This window comes from Populus trichocarpa, chromosome 9 (assembly GCF_000002775.5).
Source record: "Populus trichocarpa isolate Nisqually-1 chromosome 9, P.trichocarpa_v4.1, whole genome shotgun sequence".
Taxonomy (NCBI): Eukaryota; Viridiplantae; Streptophyta; class Magnoliopsida; order Malpighiales; family Salicaceae; genus Populus; species Populus trichocarpa.
In genome coordinates, this window is record NC_037293.2 from 8,397,319 (window position 1) to 8,417,614 (window position 20,296).

Here is a 20,296-nt window from a genome sequence, read left to right on the forward strand (position 1 = left end):
CCAACTCCAGAGACGCTCAATTGCCAACAATCATTTCAACAACTCTATTTCGTAATTAAGGTAGGTAAGTGCAGGCAAGGGGCGGCTTAATACGACTGCTGCCATGATCATTTGAGATAAGTTTTTCAGTTAGATCAAAACTATCTAAAATCATACCAAGAGCCTGTTTTATGCAGCATGTACCCAATATGAAAATATTGCCAGAACCACAACTACATACAAGATTCAATCAAAATTTGAGATTCATCAACAGAAGCATAAACTGGCAGAAAGTTATAATATCATCTTGAAAATCGTACTATGTAAGGAATCCATAAGCAAAATTCTTAACAAAGCTAGTTCTGCATGTAAGTACTGCTAATTAAGACTAAAAACACAAGCCGCCGAAAGCACCAGGCATAATTTTGACTATTATCGTCAACAAAAAAGATAGCCCTGCCACGGGAAAGATGACCACGAAGACTGGATCCATAATCTTGAACTTCATTTGAGGAAATGAGGACTAATCAACCCAGCAATCTCAAGAAATCCAACCTGGTCTCTACCAGCAAATATCTTCTTCAACTTCTCGTCACAAATTATGTTCTTCTTGTTACTAGGGTCCTAAAAAAACGCAGCAAGTCCAGTCAGCTCCAAATTAATGAGATAACCATATATGCGTACACCATGGATGTTCTATGCAATGGCTCAGAAACAGCTAGAAAAACAAACACCAGATTCATGCAAAAATGACGAACTAGAGGAGCAATAATACTGCAGTTCAAGAAAAGAGTTAGCACCAAATTAGTAAATACACCACTCAACAAATAAAGGGAAGTGACCGCACCAGCAGATGGACTAACAAATGTTCTAAAGGGTGAAGTAAAACGGTAATTAAGTGAACATTGTATCCATTACTCAAACACCAATCATGCTTTTTGTTTCAACCAAATTATTCAGCTGGAAGCTAACCCTAATAGTGAAGGACGATAGCTGCTTGGAAATGACAAGCCAACAGCCAGTCTTCGTGTTGAACCTCGCAATTTTGTAAGCGCTGCCTCGCATTTTCAGGTTAGTAAAATCCAGTACCTCTAATTAAGCCACATTCATATAAACATACTGCATGTGGTCGTATCAACAAAGCAGTGCATACCACATTCATGTATTACAAATTTGAAATTATTCTGAATTGTTTCTCAAACTTGAACTACCTACAAAATCATGTCTCAGCCAAAATTCTATATAAAATCATGTCTCAACCAAAATTCTAGTGATGAAATCTATCCCTAACATGAGAGACACCTTGTTCATACATCAACGAATTCACAGCAATAATGATCAGGCCATGCAAGAATAAAAAACTACATCGAACAAACATATCCAAGTATAACACCATTCAATTAATTACATGAGCAGCAAACAAACAATACCCAAGAACCCACAATTATCCAGCAGCCTCATAACATTATCCAAACCCACAAAAGAAGCAACGCGTAAAACATATTACATTTTCAGAACTAAAATACAATAACCGCATAACCCACACTTAAAAAACTCATAAAAGTAAAAAAAAAAAATAATAATAATAATAATAATAATAACAGCACCAGAAGCAGAACTGGAACATTTCGCTGACACCAGCACAACCTTATCCACAAACATGACATGTCTCCAGCTAATCAATTAAATAATCAACAGCATAAAAACCCATGAATAAAAAACAACCACATTTTACCGTTCCAAAACAACCTTATCCAAACGTTTAACTAAAAACTAAGCACAGGAAATGACAGGAACCCAAGATTTTAGAACAAAATGTAGACTTCTAATAAAAATTATACCTGAAGATTGTGCTCCTTGATATGGGCCCATATAAGCTTGAGAGCCTGAGTACGAGAGACCTCAGGAGCACCAATAAAGTCCGCCATTTCAGGTGAGACTCGCCTCGGCTTCATTATGCCGCGTGGAGCACGGTTTCCGGTCGATGCCGTGGCGCAGGTAACTACAGTACTACGCACCATGCGCGGGTTCGCGGGAGGCGCAGCCAGAAACCTGAGAGGAAGAGTGGATGTAGGAGAAGGAAACTTGAGAAGCGGCACCGTTTCGGTGGATAGGAAAGTAGAGAAAATCCCTGAAGAAATTGCCATTTGAAAAAAGAAAAAAACTCGAGAATTTTGTGTTTCTGAGAGAGGGGGAGGGTTTTGAATTAGCTTGATTTTTTTTTTTTTCCTTTTAAATTTTGGTGTTTTGAGAGAATGCGAAGAGAGATAAGGGTTTTTTGGGTTTTGTGCGAGTGAGAAACACAGAATTTGTCTGATCCCGCCTTAATCCTGGCGTACTATTCTTTAACTTTTTCACGATTTTTTAAATACTTGAATGCCCCTGCCTGGGTCAAGCACTATAAAAAAAACAGATCGTTCGATTTTTGTTGGGTCAAGAGTGTCCTGGTGTTTGAGGACAGACATCCACCAGAAATTTGGGCAGTTTGAGGATGGGGATGGAGGAGTTGGGTTGGGCTAAAGGAGAAATAGAAAAGGCCAATATATACAATGGTAGACCTGGGAATAAGTAGTGGATCTGGGTTTCAGAATTAGGTTTTAGCTTTCATTTCATTCTCTGACATGGGCTTTAGGTGACGGAGGTGTGGTTGAGGGTTTTGGCAAAGGATAGATGTGCCACCGGCAAAGTCCATGATGCAAATGTTCTAACATCTGACATTTCACGACAAGAGACAGAGACAACAACGATGATAAGAGTCTCGCGGTCAAATTAACTACTTACATATTTACATGCACAGAGATACCGTGTAAAATTATCTAATATTAACTAGGATAGGATATTGATAAACTGATTAGGTTTTAGATTTATTATATAAAAATTATTAGTTTAAGTTTTATAAATTTTATAGTTTGGAGATTTATATAATTATTAATTTTAGAATTCATGGAATTAGTTAAGATTCGCGCAAACTAATCCGAATACTCATGTTAATAAAAAAAAATTACCCAATATTCTATTATATTTCTTTCTTTTCCATATAATGATACTAGTGAAATTTCATTACGTAATAATTATTCGTTAACCCTACTTAGACATGAAGGGGAAAAAGCATATAAAATAAAAGTATTGAATTATTGTTTGGACAGCGTTGTCTGATAAAAAGAGTAGAATCTCTTTTTCCCGTAATAATTGTCTTGAGAAGTCAAATTGTGTGGCTTTTTTTTATTTTGTCCGAGAATATAATTTATCTTTCCCCAGGGACAAGCTCTGCTAGCTATCTTGAACTGTTAATGCCTCATTCTCTTTGACAGAACATCCATCCAAGACCCTCTGCATGCCTGCTAACCAGCTCTCAAGAATTGATAAAATTAAGCCAATTGACGAGAAAGGCTCGTTGATGCCGTCGTCTGGCCTGGATGTATCGCGTCGCATTTTAGCCAAATTGATCAAAATTAAAACACATGGCACCAATTAACTTTCTAGCACAAATACAACAGCTAAAAAAAAGGGTATTTCTCTCTAATAAATGTATGGTTTTCTTTTCTTTTCTTTTCTTCTCATAAAAGGGAAAGGCCTGTCCACGACGAAAGTGGAATATACTGTTACAACTTTAATATAGTGATGAAGCCAAACCAAAATGCAGTCCCTCCATGCATGATTAGTGTTGTTATGGTCCGACTATTTGCCCTAGCTAGTAAAACCTTTCCCGGCTTGCAGTTGAAACCACGTTATCATAAAGGCAGCCTAGGATTAATTAAGAGGTAGGAAGGAGGTCAATTTAACCTCAAGGAAAAGAAACTAAAGGGCCAACAAGAGGAGGATAGCAAGTTACAATCATTCACATTGCAGGAAATGATCGTTAAACTAACTTGCCCCCCCCCCCCACAGTCCACGTTCCCTTTTACTTTACTCTCGTTTACATGGACTTTGGACCTACCTTTTGTATGATTTGTCCTCATGAACCGTACCTCTTATATATAGTAATGTTTCAATTCGATCGGACCAGGAAAATCAAGATTCCAGAGAGTAATCTTGTTCGATAATTATCGTGTAAAATGCGAGAGGAAACGTGTATGTTAACAACTGAAAGGTACTCTAAAAAAAATGGGGGTGTTGTTGTGGATTGAATTATGGAGGGAGTTGAGAAGGCAAATCCTTGACAGGCGTTATAATGGCACTGTGATACATGTGGACAATGCTAAGATAAAGGATTGAAGAAGAAGCCATTAATTGTCACATTGTTTAACATGGATTGGAAGGGCTAGGCACTGGCTATATATCAATTTCAGTTTCTATGGAATGCCCAGTCAGTCGGTGCTTTTTTTGCGTTGAGAATAATCAACCACCTAAATTTCTGCTTTCATCACTGCATAAGTGGAAGAATCCTCTCTCTCTCTCTTTTTGCGTGGGATTTCTTTTTTTCTCTTTATATTTCTTTTTGTTTTTTGTCTAAGTGATGTCTCTAATTGATTGATTTTCACGTATGGATCAATTATGTCAAGATTTAAAGATTCGTGAAAACTTTACTCCTCGCAATCTAAGTAATCTTACCTGATTTTGAACTTTTAAAAACTGGAAATTAAACAGTGTAATTATTAATCGTTTGACCAGTTCCTCAATGTCAAATATGCAAATACAATGAAATTCTCCGACCATCAATCTCCAAACAAAAAAGAAACATACAACGAAAAGGACTATAAGCCTATAATTAAACGCTTGTTGAGAAAGATAACTGCAAACCTACAGGGACCTCGGTGATGGAGATGGAGATGGTGATGGTGATAGGTCAATAAAAACAGAACCCTTGATTAAGCTATTAGTAATCATAATACTGCAGAGGAGTTTCTTGGGGTCTTATGAAAACGAACATCTTAATTCTTTCATCTTTATACCAAAAAAAAGAAGAAGAAAAAGGAAAGAAAATCTAACGGAGGATTGGATTATAAGCAAAGGTCATCCATCTACCATTTCCTTTCCAAATTCTAACCAGTCTGGATGAGACACGTGAACCCAGTTTAATGATCCCTCACACTCAACAAGCTTATTAGGAGTTAGGACCACCCAAAAAAAAAAAAAAAAACAGTATCTTTTACTGGTAGAACTGGTTGCAGGCTCACGGCAACACATGTAGCTGGAACTCGTTGGAAATTTTACTCGTTATCATCGTTTTTTTCTGCATAATTTTCATGTCTCCAGGCCTAATTTTGTATTTATTATTCAAACTCAACGACGAACTGGCAAGGATTATTTAGCCTCCAGGCTCCCTAAAGAGCGCCTGTCACGGCGAGACAGCTAGCACAGCAAGGGCCACCACACAATGGCGGTGCTCCAACATACCAACTAAAATTTGGCAGATTATAGCCAAAACTTAAGCGTAAAATATACATCTGCCAGTGCCAATCCAATGGCAATGTTATGATTAAGGGCCAGCTCATATGAGGGCATGGCCCACTGATCATAATCCTCCTGTTGCTTATTCGGTAAAAAGGATCGCTCATTATTCTTGACTAGTAGAATACCTCTCATTTTCACAGTTGTCGAGTTGGATTTGAAGATTAATTCAAGAAATGCGAGTCAATTCATGTATTAGTGAATTAATAATATGATATATTAAAAACAATCCAACATATTGAATTTATATACATATATATTTTAATTTCAACATAATTCTTAACATTGATTTTAACACAATTCTTAATTAATTGAAAAGGGCAAAGATTTAAAGACTTGAAACTTGACTTAACAAGTATTAATTAAAATATTTAAAATATAAATCAAACTTAAAATCTTAAACATTTATATGACAATCATAATTAAAAAAATGCAAGTTCTTTCACCCATGCATAATAAAATTTGATTGTATGAACAAGACTAGGAATTCTCGATGTGCCTGATTTATTTAGTTTATTTTCATTTAAAATTGAAGAAAGATTTATTTTATTGAGTTTTTTTTATTTAATCTGAACTATTGAAACCGATATTGAGCTCTACATTCGCTAGTGGTTGACAAATGCATGGCCATTTTTAAGGACAAAAGAAAATCATTCCAACAAAATCATTAATAATCATGATTTTTTGAATCATGTTAATGTCCGACGACTCTACCATTTTCACTCCTCCCACAGAGAGAGGACAACCCCCTAAGCTAACCCATATTCATCATTAATACACAACTTAAAGAGTAACTAACAATTCTTCTTCTTCTTTTTTTTTTAAGGAAAAAAAAGCTGGCTGACTGCTACTAACGTGTCACCCAGATCTCATATCCAAATCACATGCATTGCTGGTCCCACATCAAACAACATAATCGACGCCTCAGATCTGTTTGGTAGCTCATTGGCCCCACCAATACCTCTCGAACTTCCGAACCTTCTTCCTTCTACTCTATTTATAATCCTCCCTTCCTTTCTTTATTTCCTCACTGATCAGGACTGCACGCAAAGAGCAGAGAGAGAGAGAGAGTATCAAAACTAGCAAAAAATGATGCTAAAAAAAGCTGTCATCCTTCTTTCTTTGATCTGCATTTCGATTGCTGGTGTTTCTGGTCAAGCACCAGCAACGTCACCAACAGCAACACCAGCACCACCCACACCAACTTCTTCTCCACCGCCAGCAACCACTCCTCCACCAGTTTCAGCCCCACCTCCTGTTACCCAATCTCCACCTCCAGCTACCCCTCCTCCAGTTTCAGCCCCACCACCTGCCACCCCTCCTCCCGCAACCCCACCACCAGCAACTCCTCCTCCCGCCACCCCACCACCAGCAACCCCACCACCTGCTACTCCTCCACCAGCAACCCCTCCTCCCGCTGTTCCTCCACCAGCTCCATTGGCAGCTCCACCAGCTCTTGTTCCAGCTCCAGCTCCCAGCAAGCCTAAGTTGAAGTCTCCAGCTCCATCTCCCCTGGCATTGAGTCCTCCATCTCCACCAACTGGCGCTCCTGCTCCAAGTTTGGGTGCTTCCTCTCCTGGACCCGCTGGAACCGATATGGTAAGTCCATTATTGATCCCCATCTATATTCTCATATGATTATATTTTGCTAAGCATTTATGTGATCTGGTAATTTAGTTCAACGTACCCTTTAAATTTAACAAATATGATCAGTCATTTGCTCTATTAAAAAAAAAAAAGTTTTATTCATGCACAGTTAATCTCTTTTTTTTTTTAATATCAGATTTCTAATGTTGCTAATTTCTTTATATTCAATGTAACTGCATTGCTGAATCTTTTGTTTGAAAACTTGCTAGATGTCCTAGTACCATAGCTGGTAGTAGTTAATTTAGTTAGGATCTGGCGCAATGCAGACAAAATACTGTGTAGTTTGCTATTGTAAACCGGAGTGTTGTTAGTGCTGCAGGGAATTGTTTGTTTTTATATTTTAAAAGTGCAAGAGATTGAAAATTTTTATTTTTTTTTAAATTAATAAATTTTTGATATTTTTATACCATAGCTAATTTTAAAAATAATATTTTAAAAAAAAATTAATAAAAAATATTTTAAAAAACATCTACAACCATTCTTACAAACGAATAATAATTCCCGATGCTGCTGCCTCTCTCGGGTCTAGGTCTTGGGCTCTGCTTGATGTGGTTATTACCCGGTGTGAATATAACTAGATTCGGATTAAGAATTGTGCACCAACAAGCAGTAGCTGTTTACAGATCTGATTTCAAATTCAATGTTTGACCTGATTTGATTAAAATGAAATGAATCCATTATATTTTAAATCAGGGAAATACAATAATAATAATAAAAAAAAAAAAAAGTACTGTATGTGCAAGACGCGGAATCCCGAGGACTTCCTGTGCTGTCTTCGCAGGGAGGACCACCCCTCTTCTGCTCAATTGCAGGGCTTATAGAAAAAATAAAATATAAGTGTTTTTGGGCTCAAATAACTGTCCAAAATCGCAAGTTGGGTTGCATTCAATGGGGTCCACCGATTTATATTTGGGCCTTGGGCCTTATCGGGTCCAGCTGCGGTCCATTACCGTCCCAATTAATTGCTTGATTAGTTTTGTATACGCAAGCAATTATGGTGGTTTCCCATGCTTAATTGCATAGCCTACCAGAGGTGGGTTTTTACTTCTTAGCGTGTAAATGTTGTGTCTGTAATGTTTTGACCTTTTTTCCCACAAAAACTGTGTTGTTGCAGAGTGGAGTAGAGAAGATGGGGTCCGTGCAGAAGATGGTCCTGAGCCTGGTCTTTGGATCAGCATTCTGGTTGCTAACTTAGACATATCATCTTTGTGTCTCAGTTTTTAATTTTATTTTTATTTTTTTTTAATTTCTGCTGTTGTCTACATATATTACTGGCTGCCATTTTAGCCCCTGCGCGGTGATGAGATCTTTTATTACCAGTACTTGAGCCATATATTATACATTCGGTTGGATTCTTTGGGGAGATTTTTGAGGGAAGCTTTTGTATTCGAGGGGAGTTGTTTTGTATTTGAGATTGTTGATAGTTTCCTCTTTCTCTCTTTTATATTTCCTTCTTCGTTATTTGCCTCTGCCTTTAGTATTCTTCATCTCTCTCTCCTCTGCCTGTCCATTTCCAATACAGGCAAGCACTAGCTTATGGCTTCCAAAGAGAAGGAGAATCCTTCCATGTCCCAATTAATACAAGATATTAATCTTATAAAACTTGATTAACTTGATCTTGATTTTAATAATTTGGTTCACCTGATCGAAACTGATTAAATTAGTATCAAGAAAAAACATAAAATGAAAAAATAAAGTGACATTATCTTAATAAAATAATTTGACTTAGATTAACTCAATAATTTAAAAATCAAAATTCTTTTCGAGTAAAGGAGTTGAGTATCACAGCTGTGGCTAAAACCTTTCCATTAAATTTTATGCAATGGGATGGAGCCAATTACCTTTGGTAACGTGCTTGAAAAATCAAAACCAACAGCTAGCAACGACTTAAAAGTTTTCGAGGGTTGAAAAGGGGATGCCACTAAGAATGAAAAAAACAAAATAGATCGAGAAAATATTTTCTCGAAAAAAAAATCAAAAAAATAAGAAAAATTAAATAAATTGATTAAAAAATCTTTTAAAAAAATGTCTGGTTTTGGTTTTAGAATTCCAAAACTAATAAAATTAGATGGAACCGAACCAATCCAACCCAAAATTAAACCTAGTATAAAAAAAATATTAAAAAAAAAAACTTTTCCCCAACCCCATCTCATTGCCAAATAGCAGCCGCCCGTGAACTTTTTCTTCTTCTTTTACTTTTAAGAATGTCATAACTTTTTAACTTCAAAGCCCGTAAGATTAATTAAGATACATGCAAGCTGATCCAAACACCCTCATTAAACTAAAAAAAAAATATCATAACGTTGACAGAGACTTATACATCTTCCTCTATGTTTCAAATGTAAATGATATGTAGATTTATTACTGCCACCATGGTCAATGTCACCATGGTATACTCCGATCTACTGGAGGATGAGACACGAGGTTCGGATAATTGAACGGTAAATTTCTCACAAGTCTGAACGGATTTATCACTGCCCTCTTCATAGGAATTTACGTGCAAGGTTGGTAAGACAGAGGAAAAAAAAACATTATATATTCAGGTTAAATTTACTGGAGCCCGGCATGAAAAGAAAATAAACAAACCGAACCAAATAAAAAACAGTTAGTTTGAACGGATTTTTAATTTAATTTAATTCAAAATCATGAAAAAATTAATTTTAATTTGATTATTTATTTTGATTCAAAACCAGATTAAAACGAAAATAATCAAACCAAGGATGCCACCCACCGGCCCACCCACCTCATCTGATTTATATTTAGTTATTCTTGTAAATATAAATGTTTCCGTAAGGGCAGTGAACCGCCGGCCTCTGTTACAGCTGTGGAGTCTGTTGAAAAATCATAAATGGCTTCTGTTTTATATAAACACAAGCGTCAGTCATAAATGGCTTAGTTACCTTGCAGTTGCTTCGTCTATAAAAGATTCCAACCTATTCGGCCTATGCATTCATATGCAGTACCTAATTCTTTTTCATTAGCAATCACTGCATTTTGTCGTGCCTTCGGAAGCTTCAACCACATTCACCCATAAAAACCCAAATGCCATCATTGACATTAATGATTTCTTAAGAAAATAAACTCTTCAAACTTTTTTTTAAAAAAAATAAGCTACTCTTATTCTTGCATGAAAGGCATGGATTTTTCTTATAAAAATATGATACAAAAAATATATTTTCAATTAAAACCAAATATTCTAATTTAGTGAATATTAAATATAGACCCTAAAACATAATTAAAAATTATGTATTGAAATTATAACTATAAAAATGAAATAAAATAGCTGCATAATACACATGCACGGCAAAAAGAACAGGAAAAGCAGTTTTTTTGGATTGGAGTTAACGCTTCAATATGGGTCAATTAAACCAGGCCCGTGTAGCCCATAAATAAGGCCCATGCGTCTGGGCACCTATGGCGACAATACTGCTGGCCCATAAAATACCTAATCCTTCAATGAGATCTGCCGTCCTTCATGGTCAATGGAGGAGTATGGGCATATCAGTATTATATGGCCCTTGTGCAAATATTCAATTATTAATCCAATAATCTTCAAAGTACGTGACATGTAAATTGTTTTTTATTGATATGTACAGTTGATTTAATATATATATTAAATAAACGATTGTGATGTTTTGATTAAATGATTAAAATACTTTTTTTTTATTTAAGTTCACATGTCCTTTTTAGACCCACCTTGACACATGAAAAATCACTCATGTCTTTATCTATCATATTGATGTTCAATAATGTTTTTAATATAAGTTTAACCAGATACTCGTTGCTTGTTTTTAAACTCAAGAAAATATAAACAATAGCTGTAAAACATTCATAAGATTTTACAGGTATAATTTTAATTTTCAGCGAGAGCGCCCGCTAGGAGGACAGCTACCCGGGTTTTCTGCATTGCAGTACCCAGAAAAAGACTAGCACTAATAGCAAGGCTATTTTTTTCCTATCCAACGGTCCTTATTGTGTCTTTGAACTTGGACACAAATCAACCCCTTTTTTAAAAAAAAAAAAAAAAAATAGTAATTTTACTTGTAGAATTAATGGGTGGTAGTACAGAGGCTCAATAAATAAATATTCATCGGTTCTTGGATGCTGCTGCTCTATCATTAATACTGAACCCTCTATTCTTGGTAATCCATGATCTAGTGGAAGGTTCCTTTGCCGACACCGCCTTCATAGTATTTATTTATTTATTTTATTTATCTGCGGATGCAAGTTCCCAACTCTTAACAGTCAACACCACTATCCATATTTATATTTTTTTTCAAGTGCTAAACACAAGAAATTTAAGAACATTTCCTAAAATTCTGGTACGTGTAGGATTCTTGTTATTAAACTAGACATGTTGTAGGATTGTCAAGGTCAAAGCAATTATTCAATCACACTGAAGGTCATTTCCCATAAGCTCTCCAGAAAATTAAAAAATCCAGATTCTCCATGGTGGTGTTTGATGAATAATAGAAGTTGATTTTTGTATTTATAAATATATTAAAACAATATTTTTTAAAATTTATTTTTGATATTAATATATTAAATCAATTTAAAAATACAAAAATATATATATATATATATATATATATATATATATTAAAAAAAAATACAATGACACTACTTCTTCTATCATCTTTTGACTTGATTGAAAGTTTCACTTCCATAGCATGGATATGCCAGCTAATTAAGCTTGACACTTGCTTGATCCTCGGTCTTTTCTCTTAAATTTGGTGTGGTTTTCTTGAAATCAGATAGCAGGAAAGTGTTTCTCAAGAAGGTTGAAAGATTTGAAAAACAGTTCAAAGTCAACTTCAGTTTCTAACATAGTCATCTAGGAAGATGAGCTATACTTAGAATAATTAGATACCATTCCCCGTAAAGAATTTGGAGGCATATACTCGTATATAACCAGGTCTTTAAACCTCACCAAACTCAATGGATCCCCTACTCCCTAGAGGGCCTAGACGATTAAATAAGACCATCCCTCAACTCGTCCTGTCTTGACTCATCTCCCTTTCCCATATGGAACAAGCTCACTAACCCAAATACACACGTGTGTGCCCACACACACGTCGCTTCAAACCAGGCAGCACGCTACACAATTCCTGGCTACCTGCCGTTCTTTAATTCTAAAAGGCAAAAAGGGAAGTTGAGGTTATACGCCAGCAACTTCAATGCCAACTAAACTTGTTGAGGGATCTAAAAATCATTGTATTTGTTGAAGGGTCTAAATCCTCGTATTAAGTTATTAACTAAACAGTAATTAAGCACGCATCAAAATCAATATTTAAAAAAACAATATTTAAAATTGTCGTGTAGAAAACGTGATGTTTGAAAGAAATTCTGACATTATGTTACCTCAAAAAAAAAATATTAACAAGATTAATCCAACAATTTCAGGAAAATATCAAACAATAATGGACTCCACCATCATTAAAAAAACGTTAAATTCTTTATAAAACAACGTAATTTATTTTTATTTTTATTTAAAAAAAAAGCAATATAATTTGATTGCAGGTATGGATAAAGAATCTTAAAAGCAGATGATATATAAAAGTCTTATTTTTAAAATATTGATAAATAAAAAATATATTTGATAATAACATTAGAACTACCTCGATAGCTGGGATGGTGTTTTTAAGTCTGATGTGTGAATGAGAGGAACGTGCCAAATATTATTACTACATAAAACAAAAACAAAGGTCGCAGCAAACATTCGTGGTTGTTGAAGTAATTAGCTGACTTGACATTCCACCTGTAAATATTGAAAAAAAAAACAGGTGAGGACGTTATGGTAGCTAAGATATCATTCTCATTTGAGCCTACCTGGTGCGCAGCCTAACTGCATTATCATTTATCACTGCGCACACCCAAATTACATAATGGCCGAAGGAATAAAACTGATGACAAAAATAAATGCTTTTTTGATATAATAACATTATTTATATATAAAAAAATAGTGAAATAGTATATTATGTTTTTATTTTGTTGTGTTTCTAAATATGATATTTATTGGATGTTGTTATTTCCAAGTGCAACAAAATAACTATCTGCTTTATAATAATAACATTTTAATAGTCGTATTTCTAAAACTTAACAACATAATAAGAGCATTTCTGTTAATTTCCTAGCTTAATCGGTCAGCCAGTCAATTCAATTGTATGAAATGGTCGGCTATTTTACACAAAAAAAATATTTTTATGAACTTTTATTCCAAATATATTTTATCAATGTTAATAATATAATTGGATTTGTAATGACAGATAATTCTAAATAATTATGTATGAGTCTGACACAAATAAACGAGAAACTAACCAAAATAGCTTTTTCATTAAGTTTTGTCCATTAAGACAGTGAATGTCAATCGATGGTTAGCAGTTAGGTGGCGGCGATTTTTTTTTTCATTTTCCCCCAATTTACTCTTTGCGGGATTCACGCCAGTCCAACAAAAAAAGTGTTGTGTTATTTTTTTTTTAATTGTTTTTTTTTTTTTATTTTTCAATATTAATTTTTTTTTTAATTTCATTATTTAATATTGAGTTGGTTTGAAATTCAGTTTCATGATTCTTTTCTGTGGGGTGATCCTAGCTGTGTGATTCAAATTACATGTTCAAAAGGTTAGCCCAGATTGACATCGATCTTTTGTTTAAATCCTTTACACCAATTTTCTTTTATTTTTATTTAATCCCCTGGAATTAGGTTTGTTGAAAAATTAGACTTCATGATTTTTTTTATTTTTTTTTATGTGGGGTGAGCCTATTTTAATGATTTAGATTGTAAGTTTGACATATTAACTAGAGTTTACTCGAAATTTTTTCATCATTTTTTGTATATTTTATTTATTTCATCCTTTAATGCCTCGTAGTTTGAAAACTGAACTTCATATTTTTTTTATGTTTCACTTTTTATTAGGTTATTTTGTTTTTATGATCAAACTCACAAGATTTGGCAAACTTGTCCATATTTGCTGGATTTTTTTTTATCCTTTTATTTATTTTTTTTATAATTAGATTATTAAAAATTGAATATCATAATTTTTTCCATTTGTTTTATACATAGTTGTTTCTACCTTACAACTTACGTCGCATGTGTCGCATGTTTGGCATGCAATCTTAGATCTTGTTGTCCAACATTTAGTTTTATAATAATTAAAATTCATGTTTTTTTATTTTATAGTAGCAAACATTATTTTCATGTAGGTCGTTATTATTGCCTTTTCATGTAAATATATGGTTCATTTATTGTCTTGACTTTTTTCCCCTCATATAATTAAATGAAAATAGCTCATTGGACTTAGTCAGAGTTAACTTCAGTTACAATTTTTATTTACTTCTTGGAAATAGAGTAGCAACATTTGAATACTTTTTTTATATTAAAAAAATGATCTAGCCCATAGCATAGCGAGATTCAGAAAATAAAATTGTACATCAATCGTCTATCTATGTAGAAGACCATAAACAAATGCATGATAGTAAAAAAAAACGTTTCATTTTGTATAATCTAGTTAAAGAAAAATAAATTAAATTTAACCAAAGTAATGTTATCAGAAGTAATGGAAGAGAAAACCATCAATTAGAAACCTGACCATACAAGGACATACATCATACTTGTTTGAGGTTGTGATAGTTTTTATTTTTACACGCTTTTTAATAGTATTTTTTGTTTAAAAATACATCAAAATAATTTTTTTTATACCAGCATATTAAAATCATTGAAAAACATTAAAAAAATTAATTCAATATATTTTCAAGACAAACACACTTTTATAAACGATCTCAAACTCAATTTCAAGCAAGCAAGAAGTAGAAGAGTGGAACCTTCCATAGTATATAGTAAATGTAACTTCATTATTTCCTGAAAAAAATAAATTAGATCACATAAAATTTTAAGAATTTTCATTAAATTTGGTACATCAACTTAAATTTAAAAACCCTCAATTAGACTATTTACTTAACACAGGTTTTAAATAAAAAAATTTTAAAAATAAAATAATCTAAATGATTAATAAAAAAAACCTAAATACACGTGTATGAATGATCAAAACGGTTGAGCCCCTTACAACAAAGCCCGTTCACATAGACCCGAAGGTCTATGCCCTTGGGGTAGTCCACCCCCTGTTTTTTTAAGGAGTAAAAATAGATGACCTGATGTCATGAGCATGAAACATAATATTATTCACAAAATAAATGGAACCTACGATCTTCAACTAAGACACATGCTAATCAAATGAATTACAGCATAAAATAATTAAAATATATATTTACACGGTTCATTTTTGCATAAACAGCCAAATAGACCTGGTTAAAATGTGAAGAGACAGTGTCTGCAAAAGGCAGGGAAAAAAAAATGAGGTATGACGAAACAAAGCAGTTTAGGAAGAGAAAGCAAAAGCAAGGGGAAGAAATCACATGGGGTTTTGGAGACTTTTTACCCCGTACCTTGCTGTAATGACATGTTTCATGCACAGGTTTCGCCTCAAACGATGCAAACCCGCATAAAAACCTAAGCTCATGCCAATGGGGGTTTGGATCCAAGGGTCAAATTCTCTTAATTAATATACACTGCCTTTAAAAAAAGTCGAAGACCCCACCAAGAAGGGGTCAAGTGTAGAGAGGAAACAATGGAATAATGCTGCTGAGCTTTCCAACGTCACCACTAGATGCTGTCAACCACTGTGAAAAGAGAAATGTGGGCACTAAAACATCATGTAAGCCGGAGGAATCAAAATATTCAAAACAGCAGCAGTCAGAAATGAATCAGGTCCAAACAATAAAAAAAAGACCTGTACATTGCACGATGAATGAGATAGAAAGCTCTAAACGATGGGAGGTTGAAATGTTTAATTTCGTGCAGATCCAAAAACTTGAGATGAAGGAAGTGATGTTGATCTCTACACTCATATGCATGAAGCATTCGATGGTTGATCAACAAATATCATGGTTCACATCCTTTTCAACAGCACTGGAAAAAGTGCCGCAAAACACAGAAACATAATGGTAAAGGAACTGGTTCGTCTCTCTTGCATGCATTCAACAGATACAAAAAATTCCATTTCCTTCAAAACCAAGAACCTTCAATATGAATTAAGCAACCACACCAAGAGTAACAAGCCCACAAACAGAAGTGAACAAAATAGACATAAGCGTTAAACTCATGTTAGCCAGAAGCAGTTTTCCTTTCCACCGCCACTGCTGTATGCACTCAGATAGAATTAGTTGAAGTATAGAATGTTATTGTTCTGCTATTTTAAAGCTTCACCACCTTCTTCCAGGCATGGAAGGTAAACTAAAACTAAAACCTCCATTTGTTCTATCCCTAATTGGAAAACCGAGCTCCAACTCCCTCGCTGGATTCTGCATTGAGAGTATAAAGATTCGTCTACGCCCCGGTTTGAGACAGTGAATGATTATGCTCTATTTTACAGATTAACAGAGGTAGATCCCAAAGTCCAAAAAATGACTTCAACTCCTACTTCGTAATACCTAACCCGTTAGTCAATTGTAGCTAGTTACCAGTATAAACAATTGTAGTGATGCAATCCTACCCTGGATTAGACCTCCGTCTTCCATGTCATGTTATCTCCACAGCTATCATCTGATTTATCTAGTGCTGCAACTTTCGCCCGAAGTGCTACTAATGCCACTGCACTCTTTCCCCTTTCATCATGAGGTAGCTCACAAGCTTCACTAAAGGACCCTGGTTTTAAATCTGCTGGGGGGATAAAACAGTCTACTGAAAGGCCAGGCACGTTGAATGCAACCTCTTCAATAGTCCAAGCTTCCTCCATCTTTGTCTTGGTATGGCTCATTGCCACCTCACCAAACCTGTAAAGAGTCACAGCAGAGCGACCTGAGTGGGCAATCATGATCCCCTCAACTGGCCTGTAATCATCAAGGAATGAATTGATTGTCGTTTCCCAGTAAACTGCATCCCCGCCAATGGATTGGTTGCGGGTCAGATGTGAATCCTCCATATGAACAAGAAGTCCAGTCTTTTGGCTGAAGTAGCCAAACAGAACATGCCTTATGATCTCGCCCGGGCCTTCACTCCGAGCTTTCAGAGTCTGTGGATCAGCCAATACCTTTAGTATAAAGCAATCCTCGCCATTTATGTTTTTCTCTCCTATGCACCTTGCATCTGCAAACATACTAGCTGTGGTTCTTGGATCAAGACCCTGAAATGACATAAACAAGTCCACAGATGAGCCAATTACTAGAACAAATGTAAATGTCCAAAGCACAGCTTGCAAGAAGTAGCATAAAAAACTTCACCTGGAGCGCTCTACGCAATGGTCTAACAGGACCTTTGGCAGTATGTGCACCAAGCCAAGGTGTGTGCCTCCAGACAAGTTTGCCATTGCAGCCAGCACGAACCTTATCACCCCCAACGGCAAGCTCAACATACCACATATCAGGATTCATCTGCCAAAGCACAAACCCACCTGACTCAACACCTCTAGCATCATTGCGGTTCTTCACCACCCTTGTGGGTGTTTCAGACTCCGAAACTATCATCTTAAGCTTTCCCATGGCATATGCATTTCGAATCGAGGTCTGCACCTGCTGCCCACCAGACGCTGCCATGTACTGCTGCAATATGTATTGAGCAGAGGAAGTTTCCTGCAGCAATACAATCCCATGGAAGACAAAATATCATGAGTGGCTCTTTTCAATTTTTCAAAAAAATTGGAGCGATTTCCACCAAGTTATAGAGCAGAGAAATGAAGTCGTGTCCAAATTTGGAGAAAATACGAACATTAACACTGCCAGTTAGCAACAACCTATTTCACACTACGATGCAAGCATCAGTTTTAACTTATGTGGAAAAAGAAAAAAAGAAAATCCTTACAGCATCACATTTTTTCAATAACGTGAGCAGCAAAACATGTAACATAACATCATGAACTTTTAATTCTTTGACTTTTCCTCTGTTTTCTCAGCAACCAAACAAAAGATGAACCCAAAAAAAGCAAATAAAAAAACCCAACCAAAAAAAAGATTCCATGGATTTAGCAATTCACCAGTACAATAACTCTCAAGTATCCAGTAGCTCACCAAACAAAACCATTACGTTCACAAAAAAAAAAAAAAAAATCGTTAGTCTAGATATAAACACCCCAAAACTAACTTTCTCCATTCTTAAAAGGAAAACATTAAAACCCAAAAAGAAAAAGAAACCCACAAAACTAATAATCTTACTTAGCCAAGGTCCAATCCAAACAAACAGTGTTCGTAATTAATAAATTGAAAAAATATTCCACCTTTATTTTGGTTACCCCCCCCCCTCCCAAAAAAAAAAACCTTACAAATCACACACACACACACAACAAAAACCCTTTTTACATTATTAACAATAAAGAAAAATAGAGGGAGAGGGAGAGAGTTTACAATGGGGGTGTCTTTAATGCTAAGGTGAGGCAAAGGGTCTAAAGTGCTAACATGCACCGGAGCCAATGGTGCACCCATGACACCAAGCAATAACCTCAGATCAGACCTCTTATAAGCCAAACTAGTAACAGATGGAGTCCTCGATAACTGCCCTTTCATCCACTGACCCAGACCCGGCCCAGACCCGGCCCGTTTATGCTCACCCACCCCTCCATCGGGATCCGGGCCCTCTATTAGTGGAGATAACGTTTCCCCTACCATTGGCCTTGAGCTCCTCGATTTCCCAATCAACGGTTCTGGTTGTGCGGCGTAGGATGAAGTGTCCTTTCTGTGTTTTTTTCGGTAGAGAAGACCCGACATTGATGAAGCAGTTCTGGCCGGGCTGTTTGAGCGAGAACGAGAAGGGGAGAATCCTCCGACTATTTCTTCTTTAAGTGCTGAGAAAAAACCTTGCTTTTTTTCCATTTTTGTAGGGGTAAAATTGAAAAGAAAAGAGGCGATAGAGAATAACCGGTAGTGAAGAAGAAGAAGAGGTGAGATTTTTTTTGGTTTTGTTAGAGACTAGTTAGGAGAGTTTGTTGAGAGAGATGAGTTTTTTTCATGGGAGAAGTGAAAGGAATGCTTTTCTGGTGTGTGAGTGGTGGAGAGAAAGGAGAAAATGGTGGGAAAACAGTTCGGGTATAGACTGAGAGGAATGGAGAGTGTGTGCGTAACAGTGTAGAGGTGTGTTTTGGGAGGGAGTGAAAAAGGTTGTGCTATATAGAGAGAGAGAGTGCGGGTCGCGTGGGTGGGTGCCTGGGTAGAGGCCAAATTTGGGAGTAGTGGGCTGGTAAGTTCTTGCTGCATCTGCCAAGCCGAATTCTAACGACAGCTTTCTCTGTGTTAAATAATAAAGCAAAGTATAACAACATTCGCAACAAGTTAAAACCTTCAAGGATTAAAAACACTGTCATTGCAAGGATATATATATAAAAAACTTATTATATTCACTCATGAGCTCCCTTGGCAAAAAAAAAAAGCTACTACAATTCTTTATATAAAAAAAAACAGTAAAATCCTGATAACGATGGATATAAAAAATAAAATATAAAAAAATTATTCTTTTAAAACAGGAAAAAATACCAGAAAAACAAAAATACATACAAAAAATAAAAATAACTAATAAAATTTTTTATTTTTCTAAAAACTTCTCCATCCAGGTTACAAGGATATAGCGGTGTAGCTTGAACTAATCTCTGCGAAATTTCCAACCATAGATTTTCACTGGAAAAAAAAAGAGAGGAGAGGTATTGACAGGTGGTTGAGTGTGATTGATTGATGATTGCTATTATTTTTTTGGAATAGAAACGTCTATAATTCAAAATTGAAGGAAATCTACGCTGGCCAGAAATTAATTCAACGATCAATAATTGTTTTTTAATAATTGATTGCGCGGAATTTGAAGTGCCGGTTCAATAAGTATCGCAAATTAATTACACGATTGAATGAGTTAATTACACGATCTAGTTGAAACGCCAGCTGAGAGTAACTTGGCATTTATAGCTAATTTATACTCTAGCTCTAGGTTAAAGAATGCAAGACTCAAGTAATAAATGTTCTAACTCGTCAATGTAGCAGCAAAAATATTTTCGAGTTTGAGTTTTGTGAATATTTTATAAAATAAAATTAAAAAAAATTATGTTCCGTTTTAATTTTATATTCTAGTTCCGTCTAAAGACAACAAATGCACCTTAACTCAATAACTAAATCTAAGTATTTTTATGAGAATAATAAAATATAATTTTTTTTACTTATAAATATTCTAAATTTTGTGATAAAACATTACCAATGACTAGTTTTTCCGATAATAGACTACACTATAAGATTTCTGCACTGATCCTTAACAAGAT

The 20,296-nt window shown here is 35.2% G+C and overlaps 3 protein-coding genes across 3 annotated transcripts; 1 reads left to right on the top strand and 2 right to left on the bottom strand.

Annotated features, from left to right (window-relative positions):
* Positions 1-252: 252 nt before the first annotated feature.
* LOC7469615 (uncharacterized) lies at positions 253-2,368 on the bottom strand. Its single transcript, XM_002313126.3, has 2 exons — positions 1,821-2,368; positions 253-603 (listed from the first exon to the last, which is right to left on the bottom strand). The coding sequence occupies exons 1-2, from the start codon at positions 2,124-2,126 to the stop codon at positions 484-486; spliced, it is 426 nt and encodes a 141-aa protein (XP_002313162.1). The 5' UTR covers positions 2,127-2,368; the 3' UTR covers positions 253-483.
* A 4,008-nt stretch (positions 2,369-6,376) lies between these two features.
* On the top strand, positions 6,377-8,461 carry LOC7478721 (classical arabinogalactan protein 9). The gene is made up of 2 exons (XM_002313855.4): positions 6,377-6,969; positions 8,132-8,461. Exons 1-2 carry the CDS (start codon positions 6,460-6,462, stop codon positions 8,210-8,212), a joined length of 591 nt encoding a protein of 196 aa, XP_002313891.1. The 5' UTR covers positions 6,377-6,459; the 3' UTR covers positions 8,213-8,461.
* A 7,610-nt stretch (positions 8,462-16,071) lies between these two features.
* Positions 16,072-19,247, bottom strand: LOC7469614 (uncharacterized). The gene is made up of 3 exons (XM_002313125.4): positions 18,408-19,247; positions 17,292-17,639; positions 16,072-17,194 (listed from the first exon to the last, which is right to left on the bottom strand). The coding sequence occupies exons 1-3, from the start codon at positions 18,870-18,872 to the stop codon at positions 16,571-16,573; spliced, it is 1,437 nt and encodes a 478-aa protein (XP_002313161.2). The 5' UTR covers positions 18,873-19,247; the 3' UTR covers positions 16,072-16,570.
* Positions 19,248-20,296: the final 1,049 nt, after the last annotated feature.

Coding starts and splice junctions, on each gene's coding strand:
- LOC7469614 (XM_002313125.4), bottom strand. CDS start 18,872: ATGGAAAAAAAGCAAGGTTTTTTCTCAGCACTTAAAGAAGAAATAGTC. Junction 17,640..18,407: donor GCATTAAAGACACCCCCATT/GTAAACTCTCTC, acceptor GTATTGCTGCAG/GAAACTTCCTCTGCTCAATA. Junction 17,195..17,291: donor CATTGCGTAGAGCGCTCCAG/GTGAAGTTTTTT, acceptor ATGTCATTTCAG/GGTCTTGATCCAAGAACCAC.
- LOC7469615 (XM_002313126.3), bottom strand. CDS start 2,126: ATGGCAATTTCTTCAGGGATTTTCTCTACTTTCCTATCCACCGAAACG. Junction 604..1,820: donor TCAAGGAGCACAATCTTCAG/GTATAATTTTTA, acceptor GCGTTTTTTTAG/GACCCTAGTAACAAGAAGAA.
- LOC7478721 (XM_002313855.4), top strand. CDS start 6,460: ATGATGCTAAAAAAAGCTGTCATCCTTCTTTCTTTGATCTGCATTTCG. Junction 6,970..8,131: donor GACCCGCTGGAACCGATATG/GTAAGTCCATTA, acceptor GTGTTGTTGCAG/AGTGGAGTAGAGAAGATGGG.